General features: G+C 43.8%; 1 protein-coding gene across 13 annotated transcripts in view; it reads right to left on the bottom strand.

The window, feature by feature from the left end:
• Window positions 1-2,126: 2,126 nt before the first annotated feature.
• The window catches only part of osbpl8 (oxysterol binding protein-like 8), an 82,853-nt gene continuing 72,616 nt past the window's right edge, over window positions 2,127-12,363 (bottom strand). For 9 of the 13 annotated variants that reach the window (XM_048267493.1, XM_048267504.1, XM_048267496.1 and 6 more), the window contains 13 exons: window positions 11,283-11,467; window positions 10,928-11,009; window positions 10,462-10,560; window positions 10,199-10,295; window positions 9,926-10,024; window positions 9,653-9,750; window positions 8,983-9,072; window positions 7,293-7,429; window positions 6,667-6,852; window positions 4,862-5,018; window positions 3,191-3,296; window positions 2,899-3,004; window positions 2,127-2,553 (listed from right to left, as the gene is read on the bottom strand). In XM_048267493.1, coding sequence (XP_048123450.1) covers window positions 2,421-2,553; window positions 2,899-3,004; window positions 3,191-3,296; window positions 4,862-5,018; window positions 6,667-6,852; window positions 7,293-7,429; window positions 8,983-9,072; window positions 9,653-9,750; window positions 9,926-10,024; window positions 10,199-10,295; window positions 10,462-10,560; window positions 10,928-11,009; window positions 11,283-11,467 — 1,575 coding nt within the window. In that variant the 3' untranslated portion in view covers window positions 2,127-2,420. The remainder of the gene's footprint in view (window positions 2,554-2,898; window positions 3,005-3,190; window positions 3,297-4,861; window positions 5,019-6,666; window positions 6,853-7,292; window positions 7,430-8,982; window positions 9,073-9,652; window positions 9,751-9,925; window positions 10,025-10,198; window positions 10,296-10,461; window positions 10,561-10,927; window positions 11,010-11,282; window positions 11,468-12,363) is intronic. The other 4 variants (XM_048267498.1, XM_048267506.1, XM_048267497.1 and 1 more) reach the window with 3 other exon arrangements.

Below are 12,363 nucleotides of genomic sequence, written 5' to 3'. Positions count from 1 at the left end.
ACAGGACACACACACACACACACACACACACACACACACACACACACACACACACACACACAACACACACACACACACGACAGACAGAGGTACAAAAACACCCCATAAATGACCAGGCAGGATGAGGTGGTAAAGGATGTCACTGTTTAATTTTGTGATATGTTACATATGACAACAACACATCCCCAGGTTATTATTACAAATAAATACGGATGTGTGGGGAGAGAGGTGTCGCTCCGTATTCTCAGAGTCTCCTTTGTGACAATGAACGACACAGAACAATAAGATAATTACCTTGTGTGTATAAATTGGTGCTGGAAAAATAGGCGTTGCACTAACCCCTAGAAGCAAAAACGTGACATAGAAAAAGAAAGTAAAAATAAAATGCTCTTTTACATCAAATGAGAAAGACAAAGCCGACATATTAGTTGTTCCCTTAGTTTGGTGCCACAGTGGAGAAGAGAAGAAGAAAGATATAGATTAAGAGAGAGATGGAGAGATGAGAGAGCTCCAGGGCATCAATGGCAGGAGTCAGCTCAAAAACACACACACACACACACACACACACACAGCCATATAGACTCACACACAGGGCAGCACTACAGACTTGTCAGTGACAGACAGAGAGCCACAGTCGCCAAGTGGACCACTCATCTAAGGCTTGTTATGGCACGTCCAGTCATATTATGGAAGAAAAGAAAAGCTCCTCCTTCATTCTTAAGCCACTCCCCCATGTGATATCTCTAACCCCACCCCCCAAAACTCTTGGACCTCAGCTAAAAGGCACAGTTGTTTACTGTTGTCTGTTAATTGTCGTTAAAGTGATTATGACCACATTCAAATCGTCTGGCTTAATTTTGACATAGAGTAAGCAGTAAGCAGACAAATAGGCGACTACGTGCACACACTCCCATAATGTACAAACCCACGCAGACCCACACACACATGTGCGCATACACACAAACACACACACACACACACACACACACACACACACACACACACACACACACACACACACACACACACACAGAGAGGCCCACTGAGCAAAGACACATGGATAATGAAGGACAGAGACGGACAGAGCTCTGAATCTAAAACAAAATAAAACAAAAACATTAAAAACAAGACACACCTGCTACGAAAAACAAAAAACAAATCAAGTAATATTTACAGGAAGTCTTCAGGACTTATTTCTCTATAGTCTATATACTGTATTTGGCTCTCCACTTTACGTCTAATCATCTTCTCAGGAAGAGAATAACATCTACTACAAAATTAAAGTCACTTCTTTTTCTTTCCCCTAGGTGTCTATTATCTAGGAGGACTAAAGGTTCAAAACGGCACGGGCAAGTGTGTAATGCAAAGGTTTCCATTCTGTACATGCTTATTCATACAGCTGAGATATAATGAGAATTTCCCCCCATTCAGAGTGAGACGAAAAAATGCAAAACGATACTCAAAGACATGAAGTTGTGAATGAAGCTGTTCCCAAAAGATATTCTCTTTTGTTTTTTTTTGCTGTTTAATTCCCATTATACAAAATCTTATTTTTTTTTTAAAATCACTTTCCGTTATAAAGGTTTTCTTCCTTTAAAGCAGTTTAGACATCAAATAAGAGTATAGACTATACATGACAACAAATCAAGTAATAATAATCGTAATAAAGTTTTCTTTTTTTAAAATCAGCAATGTGTTAAAAACATAAAAGAACCAAGGAAGAAGCCAAAGATAAAAGCATCCCGGTGTTTAACAGATGTTGCGGTGGATCCTGTGATGAGAAACCGTAATAAAGACTGGAGTGATGTCCAAGACGAGATAAATAATAATAAAAAAAGACATCCAACCACCCACAGTGAAGTCCAGCTCAGTTCAGTTCATTTCCTGGTGGGATCTGATTGGTCAGATGTGCTCCAGATGCTAAGGGGGTCATCCACTGGGAGCAACTTTTGGAAAGGCGTGGAGTGTTCCCATGTTGATGACGATTTGTTTATTAATTTATTTATTAAAAACAACAAAAAAACCAATAAATAATAAGTTTGTTTCCTTCTCTGACCTCATAACAACTACAGAGAGAGAAGTATGAGGAATATAAGGATTGCGCACTCCACATTGGCCAGGAGAGAGGGAGGGAGGGAGGGAGGACAAAATAAAAAGATAAAGAGGGAAAGAAGTATTCCAGGTAAGACACTAATCGTTCTTCTCTCTCTCTCTCTCCTTCCTTCCATCCTTGCTCCTGGTAGCAGTCTGTCTTAAGTGAGAGTATGTGTGAATGAGTGCGGGATTTGGGACAGACGCTTGTGTGACCACAGCTCTGTGTGTATGTACAGAAGTGTGTGTGTGTGTGTGTGTGTGTGTGTGTGTGTGTGTGTGTGTGTGTCGTGTGAGAGAGGGAGAGACTGAAGCGTCCATTGCCGCCGTTACTTGAAAAGGAAGTTGATGAAGACCTGGAGTAGGATGAGGAAGAAGATGATAAGGTAGTCTCGCTGCTGGAGGAAGCCTCCCTCCGATGCCCCATGGCCTGCTGCCCGACTACGCAGCGTGCTCACACTCCTGCCAATGCCATGGAAACAAACAAACACACACACACACAGACACACATACACACACACCAATGGTTAGAGATGTATCTTAGAGTGTATGACACCAACAGCACTTATCAATTAATTTACAGTTATAGTCTTATCCAAAGAGAGACACAGAAGGATCATTGTGACTCCTGCATCAAATCTTTTTTTTTTTTTAAAGTAGATTTTTTTCGCTTTTCGCCTTTATTTGGACAGGACCCGATCCTGCATCAAATCTTAAAATGTCTGAGGCTAGAAAGTCAACAGGACGCACATGTGACCTTGAGACTACAGGAAATACAAAACTGTGGATTGGAGTCGATTTGCTTACCTGTTGATATCCTCTTGCGTCTGCTTTATGGATTCAATGGCACTTTGAAGTTCACTGAGGTCTGTTCCTTTTTTCCTTAACCGGCTGTTGTGCTTGCTTTTGTGTCCTGTCACAAGACCACATACTGTATGTTAGACAAAACACACACAGACACATCCCTGCACATCTGTGTGTGTGTGTGTGTGTGTGTGTGTGTGTGTGTGAACGTAGACATGTTGAAAGGATGGGTTTGCGTATGTGTGCATGCACTAAATGGGTTGTGTGTGTGTGTGTGTATGTGTGTGTGTCGTACTCTCACTGCCAGAGGAGTCCTGTCGATCAGGCTCTGGGGAGGAGCAGCCGCTCTCTGGACTCTTGGGCTTATCAGCCTGCTTCAGCTTCCGCTTGGGTCCCGTCACCTGGAGGATGGTAACATGAACACACCTGAGTTAGGTGCACACGCGCACACGCCAAAAACACACACACACACTCACTCAAATACACACACTCACACACACACACTCTTTCTCTCTCTTTCTTTCTCTCATGCAACCTTACACACACTACACTCTCATCCATTTACACACACACTAACACTCCCACATACAAACACACATATTCTCTCACAACAAACACTAAAAAACAAGTCATACAATGTTCATGAGTTCAAGTGTATCTGACTTAAAATGCCTAAGTTTACAATTTGGACACTGTATAGTTAAAATGACCAGTGCAAAGTGGATATACGAAATTTTGAGTTAAAGGAGCGGTATGCAATTCTAATCCAATACACTTTTTTGTCAATTTCAAATAGCTCCTCACAGTGCCGTAACAGTCACCTGGCTCTGTATCTGGGAAAACAAACATGGTGACTTGGAGTGAGTCATAAACTTTTCAAGCTAATCAAGGCTTTGCCTCGGGAACGCGGAAGAGAGGGTTTAATTTTATTGAGCTCAATTATCAACAGCCTTTATCGCAGTCTTTCATACTTAAGTATCTTAAGTCAGGGTGTTTGTACGTTGAAAATATGAAAAATATACATTTAGTGCAAATGCAAGGTGCTCAGCAAAGTCTAAACAGGAAAAACATCCAAGGTGGGAAAAATACAGTTAAAGTAAGGCAATAGGTTACAATACACACGCATGCTTTGCTTATCATCAATACTGCAATGCAGTGAAGCATGCAAGAGTGCCATTCAAGCACATATGGCGAGCACTTAAGCTGAGCACATCAAAGTAAACAACAAACAGTAAACAAAGGTATTGAAAAACAAACAAAACAAACAAACAAACAAAGGACACAAAGGAAAGAAAGATGAATACAACTCCAAACTTTTAACAACGGAAAATGAAGTAGCCATAAGGCCAACAAACACACAAAACAACTCAGAATTAACAAAGACAACAACAAAGACAAAATTACAGTAGACTTTGATGAAAAACAAACAAACCAAAGAGCACATAAATAACTGAATAAACAACAGCAAACAGAGAGTGGGCGGTGAGACAAGATGGCGGCCGGGCCTGGTGAAGGGGATTGGCCGAGCAGGTGCCAGGCGTTGCAGGCGTTGGTTTGGGTTGGCTGTTTCTATTTTTTTTTTTTTTTTTTTTTTTTTCCTTAATCTTTTCTGAATTTGGTGAATATTTTTCTAGTTGGATGTTTAGCTTTTATTTCTCTTGTTGTTTTTGTTTTTTTTTTGGTCTTTTATTTTTGGGAGGGGGGCGGTGGCATGGTGCAGGCAGCCAGGCGAGACCAAGACGGCCGGTGTGACAGAAGGGAAGGTGGTGAGGGATGGGGGGAGATGGGGGGAGGGGGTGAAGATGGGAGGTCAAAGAGGAGAAAAGAAAGAAGGGATATGGGGGTAGGAGTAAGGGATGGGGGTTGGGTGGAAGGAAGAGGAAGAGGTGTCAGTCGGAGGATGGATGGATGGATGGATGAGTGGGTAATGAGTAGGTGGGGTGGGGTGGGTTGGGTTCTAACCTACCTGCTGGCACTTGCAATTGTCCCTCCGCGACCCCTGGTTACTGAGACTAATAACACTGCCAGAACGTACCATAGGGGTGCGGTGGCGCACTTTAGACTGGATCAAGCCGTCTTTCTCAAACTGAATCAGATCGTTCAGCGGATCCCACGGCCGAGTACTGAATGAGACAAAGAGAGAGGAAGGGTGAGTAAGTAATAGCATATCTGTAAATCAAAGGTAGCCACAATAAACAAGTTAACAGCTCAATCAAGGACTAATGAGTCAAAAATATAAAACGTGTTTATATAGCCGGTAAGAATTTGAGCACATGAATACATTAAAAAAATGCAGGATTAGATTTGTAGTGAGTTTTGTAGCTCTACAGTTTTGCATCAATGTTAATTGGCATTTTATATGTTTGGTTCAACTCTCTCTTATAACAGTACTTTGCATATCCACCAGGTGTCACTGTTCCTCACACTACCCATGATGAATAATGCGTGCCGGAGGCAGATTAGATGTTCTGATAAGGATTAAGTCTGCTCATAATCCAAATGGACCTCTGCCACCATTTCAAGATTACTATGAACAGAATGGCTACAATTAAAATTCCCATTTCAAGTGCTCTGACCAGAAGTAAAATGAACATATTAGTTGAAGTCAGGGGTGAGGAGGCTTGAGTCACCATTTTAGGAGTGACTAACAACAGGCCATAAATGTTTTCTATATAGAACAAAATATGTTAACTTCTGTTGGGTTTTACGAATAAGTTTCTACAAAAAAAGAAACTGATGTTGTCATTTTCACAAACATAATCTAAAATCAAGCCCTTGGAGGTTTCCACTTTTTATGCACCATACCTGCTAAAGCCTCTTGTCCAGTCACATCATATCATGTGACATCACAATGAACTGATGGACTGACGCCTCAACTGCATGATTTTGCAGTCGCCTAGCAACTACACTAGAAAATCCCAGACTTCAGCTAAAATTGTTCTTGAACAAGACACAGCAACATCAACAGCAAGTTAACAGCTCATCTTCATATTCAGCTGTATGTCTATCTGGTATTTGAACTTCGACCTCTCATTCACTCCTATAAAAACCTCTGTTGTGTTCTGTTGGGAGCTGACCTCTATGTGAATGTGGATACAGAGGCATTAGTGAGGTCAGTCTCTAATATGGGACAGTTGAGGCTGGCTCGTGGTCTGCATTCCACACTGGCCTCTGGTTTCTCAGCCCTGGGCCCAGTGGAAAGTTACTGAGCTCTGTAACAAGGTTTAATCAATAGCCAGTGCTTATCTATGGTGCTTTCAGTAAAGTATAAGTATAGTATATATACTCTTTTGATCCCGTGAGGGAAATTTGGTCTCTGCATTTATCCCAATCCGTAAATTAGTGAAATACACTCAATGCTTATCTATGTTGATTTCAGGACTCTGGAACAACTGAACTGGAACAAACTCTACCTTTAAGGACTATTTATATTAATTCACCCATGCACTCCATTGTGTGTATTGGTGCATTGCCTTTGCAGTCAATTTGCATCTGTGTGCAATGCTTAATATTGCCACTAGATGTCAGATATTTACCTGCCTAGATATTCTAGTCACAGAAATGATTGCAAATGTTGACTTAGCTTGTCCTTTGTTATGCAGGCTTTGTTAATCATGACGAATGAGTATTGATGAACTCACTGCTCATTGGCCAGATGCTAGTTTGTTCCCAACATGTATTTAATCTGTTTGCGTATATGCTGTACATATGTGTATGTGTGTGTGTGTATGTGTGTGTGTGTGTGTGTGTGTGTCACATTGTGCCACTCACTCTGCGTAGCGGTAGTGCCACTCTCCCGTGATGGAGTCCTGTTCGAACAGAGCGGGGTTCCACTCCTCGCACTTGGCCTTGCGCTCTCGCGCCGACTTCCTCTGCGCCTCCTCCAGGATGAACTTCTCGTTGGTGGCCTCCGTCTGGTCCTTGTTGTTGATGGCCCGCGTCACATGTTGCCACAACCTGCGCCAACGCCACACACACACACACACACACTGAATTCTGGCAACTTTGAAAACCAGCTTCTTTTGAAGATGAAGACACCTTTTCAGTTTCAACTAATGACTGGCATATTAGTAGCTGGACATAGGTGGCCTGTGTGTGTGTGTGTGTACAAGCAGGTCATTAACGAGTCTTGTACAAGCCTAATATGACAGGGGCAAAGTGGAGATTGGGATTGAGGTAATCTATGCATTATAATGAAGATAATACTTCATTATGCGGTCTAACCCTCTTTACAGGTTCACTTGGTCTCACTGGATGCTTTTTGAACAAACATGTTTGCCTCTCTATTGCAGCACACGAGAGTCTGGTGAGACCAATATGAAAAACTGCGGTTCTAAACTTAAAAAAAACAAAAAAAAAACAAACAAGCACTTGATATCCAGTTGCGTGAGACTGACCTCTCGGACTCAAACTCGCCCTGCTCCTCAGGGGCGACGGTGCAGCGGATCAGCCGGCTCTGCCGCAGCTCTGGGGTGGGGTTCCAGAAGGTCTCCATCTCCCCCGTCTTCTTATCGTTGATGAAGATCTCACTGTCCTGTAAGGGCCAGAACACACACACACACACACACACACACACACACACACACACACACACACACACACACACACACACACACACACCTTAAGTAAAAGTGTACAGGTATTTATTTATCCCGGTTTTTAAGTCTTCACATCTTTGCCGTTTCAGACACTTCCTCCTAGCTACTGACAGGGTAACCTTGCAATCAAAATTCATGAAGTTTTTTCTGTACAGGTCTGCCTGAATCACACCGAGAGGTCTCTGTTAAAAAAAGTTGTCTCCCTGCAGTGTCAGAACACTTCAGAGCTGTTAGAAAAATGTTGAAGAGAATGACGTGTTATCCAACGGTGCTACTTCATTTGCATTGAAATCCTTTCTCCATCTTCAAACCCTCATGACAGCACTCAACTCCCAACCAAACACTTCAAAAACACTTCAGAACACCTCAGGTTAGGTTGAAAATTCTCAACTGTTACTCTCCATTTCCTCAAAATCAATGGGAAAAAAAAAAACTGCAACACTGGCTGGAACACTAAGCTCAAAGATAAAACGTTAATGACCCTTTGAGAACAAAAAAAACATGAGGGAGAGAGTGACTTGGGTGTGATGAAACTGTAAAGATGGCATCGCTGGGTGTGTGAGCACAGTTTACGTCTCCGCAAGCCGGACTGGCTTATTGTTATGCCATCGGCAGGCAGACGTGGCTGCCAAGTGCAAACGGAGAGTAGTTGTGTTTAGTGAGGAAGGCCAGAGAGGCATGAAAGTGCAGCATGATGGATGATGATGCCACCTCAATGAGGGAAGGTGGAGCATAATATTATAACTCTCTCTCTCTCCCCATCTCTCTCTCTCTCTCTCTCTCTCGTTTTTCTTTCCCTATGTCTATGTCTATGAGATAATTGCCCTCGCAACTATCACCATCTTTCTTCCTGTCTCTCCACCTCTCTCTCCGTCTCAATCACAAAGCCAGGCTCTCTACGACTCAACGGCCACTCATCTGATGCTGTCGTTCATAACTGCAGTGTTTCGTTAAAGAGTGATGTCAGAGCACTGCAGTCTGGCTCTCAGCATTCCACTCAGAGAGGCACAACAGCATCCATATGCAGGACCTTGTCCAACCACACGGAGTGTTTCACTGGCTCTCAAAACTCCTAACAAGCTGGCTGTCAGTGCCACTATGTATGTGTACACTTGTAATATGTCAGTTACTAATGACTTGACTCATTTCTGAAGCACTCAATCTATTTTACGGTATATGTCTGCATAACTCCATTCCTCAATCAATCGTTAGATGCTTAATTTACTGATGACCTGACTCATTTCTGAAGCACTCAATCTATTTCATGGTATATGTCTGCATAACTCCATTCCTCAATTAATCATTCAGCGTTTCATTTACGGTGAATAGAGGTTTTTTTTCTTTAACAGAGTAGGAATTAGATTTACCAGAAGCTTCAATCCAAATGACTGGCAGTGCAGACATGGATTTTCTCTTTAGGTCTGTATGCTCTATGCACCAGGTGGGCTCCAGGTGCATTTGATGTAAAATAGTGGTCTTGTGGTCTTACCCAGTGTCCCTCCAGAGTGGCCAGCACCTCCTTCCCCAGCTTGATCTTCCCAGAGATCTGGTTGACGCTGTCACTGCTGCCCAGGAATGGCTGAAAAAAATAAATAAAAATACACATTCTGTCACACACACACTGGAGTAATGACAATAACATCTCCCTTCAGTCAGTGAGCTGTGTGTGTGTGTGTGTGTGTGTGTGTGTACCCAAGACACACATTTGCCACACACACACTACAGTAATGATACTAACCAGTCCCCTACCCAGTTAGCGTTGTGTGTGTGTGTGTGTATCCAGAGCTCCCTCAATTTCACTGTTAGCAGTTAGTCTGTGTGTTTTCAATGCGGAGGCCAGGCATCAGAGGAAGTCCTGTCCTAGAGATGACGTGCCTTTTAAAGTGGCCTTTAGAGAAGTCAATGGGAATGACCCTCCCCAGGCTCCAGAAATGCTGCATTAGGGCTCAAATGCCAATCATGGCAATACACACAATCTCCTTAGGTGTCCTCCACAACACACACACACACACACACACACACACACACACACACCTCTTTCTTCATCTCCAGTTCTGTCTCTATCCATTTCTCAGAAAAAACACACCCATACCCCTACAAAACATATAGACACACACATACATACAAACAAACATGCACACACACACACACACACACACCTTGAGTTTGAACTCCAGCTGGGCACTGTAGCCAGTCTTCTCACAGGTGATGGTGATCTGTCCGCCTAACTCTAGAGTCATCGTGCCGTACAGGATACCTGGGGACAGGTGAGGGGGGAGAAACGAGAGACAGCATAGAGTTTTACAGAGAGCCTAGAAGATTTTGTTCTACAAGATACTGTTTGAGTTTATGTAAACACAAAAGAAAATCACACACGGACACACACACATGGTCACACACACACACACACACACACACACACACACACACACCTTTACAGTGGGCATAGGGCATGTTCATGACATAGTCCTCTCCCCTGTTGAGGAATGTGAGTCTTGCCTCTCCATCCAGGATTGCAGAAAGAGAGTTCCCTGTGGACACACATGGAACAGGAGTCAGACATCACAGAAAAGAAAAGAAAAAAACAGACAAAACAAACAGAAACACATCTGTACTAAGATCACAAAGCAGATAACAGCTGCTTGTTTTTGGGATTTCTTGATCTTTAGTACGCTACTGGGCAGTCTTGTCTTGTCCAGTCTTACCGTAGAACTTTGACTTGGCCAGGATGCTGCCGCTGAGACAGAAGCCATCCTTCCTGTTGCTCACGTAGAAGGCCGACACTGGAGGATGATGGGATACCTGAAGGAGGAAGAGCGCTGACGGTGAGTAGGGGCCAACACACACACACACACACACACACACACACACACACACACACACACACACACACACACACACACACACACACACACACACACACACACACAGGACTGACTAGAGGAAATTACACATAAAAGTCACTGACCTGTTCAGAGATGTAGAAGGTTTTGCTGGAGGTGTTTGGGTGGAGCCACACACAGCGGTAGGTCTCCCCGATGATGGGGTTATACGGCTTCTTCAGTCCCTGAGGTGACAGAGGAGAGGAAGGTGGATTCGTTATATATATATATATATATAACCATATCCTGTACACCATTAGTGTTCTCAGAGAGACTCTAGCAGGTGTGGCAGAGATGTCCCAGAGAGGAGAGACACAGCGGTTCTTAAAGTGTACTTGAGGTTTAACAGGAACTACTCTGAGTAGCATCCATTGACTGTAGAACCCCATGGAGGTCTGGTCTGAGGTGATAACAATGAACATCATCTAATAGATGAAAATCAATTGCCAGCTCTCGGTGCAAACTTCCAAAATTGGTGGATTTTTCGAAACTCTGCATGTGCAGGGTGCTGATAAAAGTCAGAACAAGTGCACAACACAAAATGGTGGTTACCTTTGGTTTTTTGTAGAAGCCGGAGATGTACCACTTCACCACCTTCTTCATCCTGTTGTAGGCATTTTCCTCCACCGCCGCCCTAACAACACACAACCACCGGTTACACTTGCAGTCAGTGCTACACACCATTTGCTACTTTCTCATCCATTACCATATATATATACATACTGTATGTAATGATAATGTGTGTGTGTGTGTGTGTGTGTGTGTCAATATGTTTGTGTCTTGTGTGTTGTGACAGTAGTCTTCAGTAGTTGTTCACACAAACATGTTCACACAAATTCATGCTGCAGCTTGATCTCATGAGCTCTTTTGAGCACATGATCTCCCAGGTCTGTGATGCTGTACGTACTCGGACAGGAAGTCTGCGTGGTAGTAGTAATCGGAGAGCTTGTCCAGGAAGGAGCGCGGCTCCAGGATGAAGGTGGGCAGCACCACCTTGGACAGGTCCATGCCCGGTCGAACCTGCTTCAGCAGGGTCCAGATCAGAGACTTGTTTTCCTCAGATACAGTCTCGGTCTGAGACGCCTCGCCCGCCTAGGACAGACAGACAGACAGACAGACAGACAGACAGACAGACAGACAGACAGACAGACAGACAGACACAGGTTAACCTTGATATATCCTGCATCAGCTAACCTCCAGTCACCAGACAGGTACTTTATCTATCTATCTCTCTCTCACACACACACGCTATATCTATTCATCCCCAAATGAGCTCAGTACAGAGTACAGTGTATGTCTCTCCCTTTACCGCATAGCGTTTTAATTAAAACCCTGTCACCCAGCCCCCTCCACTCCCCCTCCAGAGCTCTGTATGACAGAGAGGGTCACTCAGCAGGAGGGAGAGTGGTAGGGGGCTCCCTCTCCCGCAGCCTGGTCTAACGAGCTTTCATCCCACTCTGCACTCATCTTCATCATCACTTTTGACAAGTCCGGATTCACGCTAGAGATGAGCCATTCGTTTCAAACCATATGCGATGGGAGTCCAGAGCCGTCCAATCACAGAGCGTATTTTTGTTCCCTAGCATGTGTCTGGTCATCATGCATCGCAGATTGGAGCTGGGGGTGAAGTCCATTTGAATTGCAGGCCACTTTGAAAGCCAATCAAAAGCTGTTTTGTTCCAGTGCTTCAGCGCCAATTGGCTGTGACAAATTGTGTGTCAGAGCCGGCATCCTCTCAGGAGCCAGATGGAGAGAGATGGAGAGAGAGAGAGAGAGAGAGAGATAGAGGGAGAGATGTAGGAAGGACAAGTCTCTCGAGGTGAGCCTCAGCTGGGCAGAGATGTGGGTGATAAAAGCTTTTACGGCTGAGTTGAGATAAAGGCAGACGTCGGTGAACAGACACGCACACACACGTTGAGGCAGCTTTGGATGGAGGTGCCAAGGCTGAGGATGAGTCATCACTCCATCAAAGAGACACACACACACAC

This window comes from Alosa alosa, chromosome 17 (genome assembly GCF_017589495.1).
Source record: "Alosa alosa isolate M-15738 ecotype Scorff River chromosome 17, AALO_Geno_1.1, whole genome shotgun sequence".
In the NCBI taxonomy this organism is placed as follows: Eukaryota; Metazoa; Chordata; class Actinopteri; order Clupeiformes; family Clupeidae; genus Alosa; species Alosa alosa.
The sequence above is the reverse complement of the archived record's forward strand: the minus strand, read 5'-3'. Positions and strand labels throughout refer to the sequence as shown.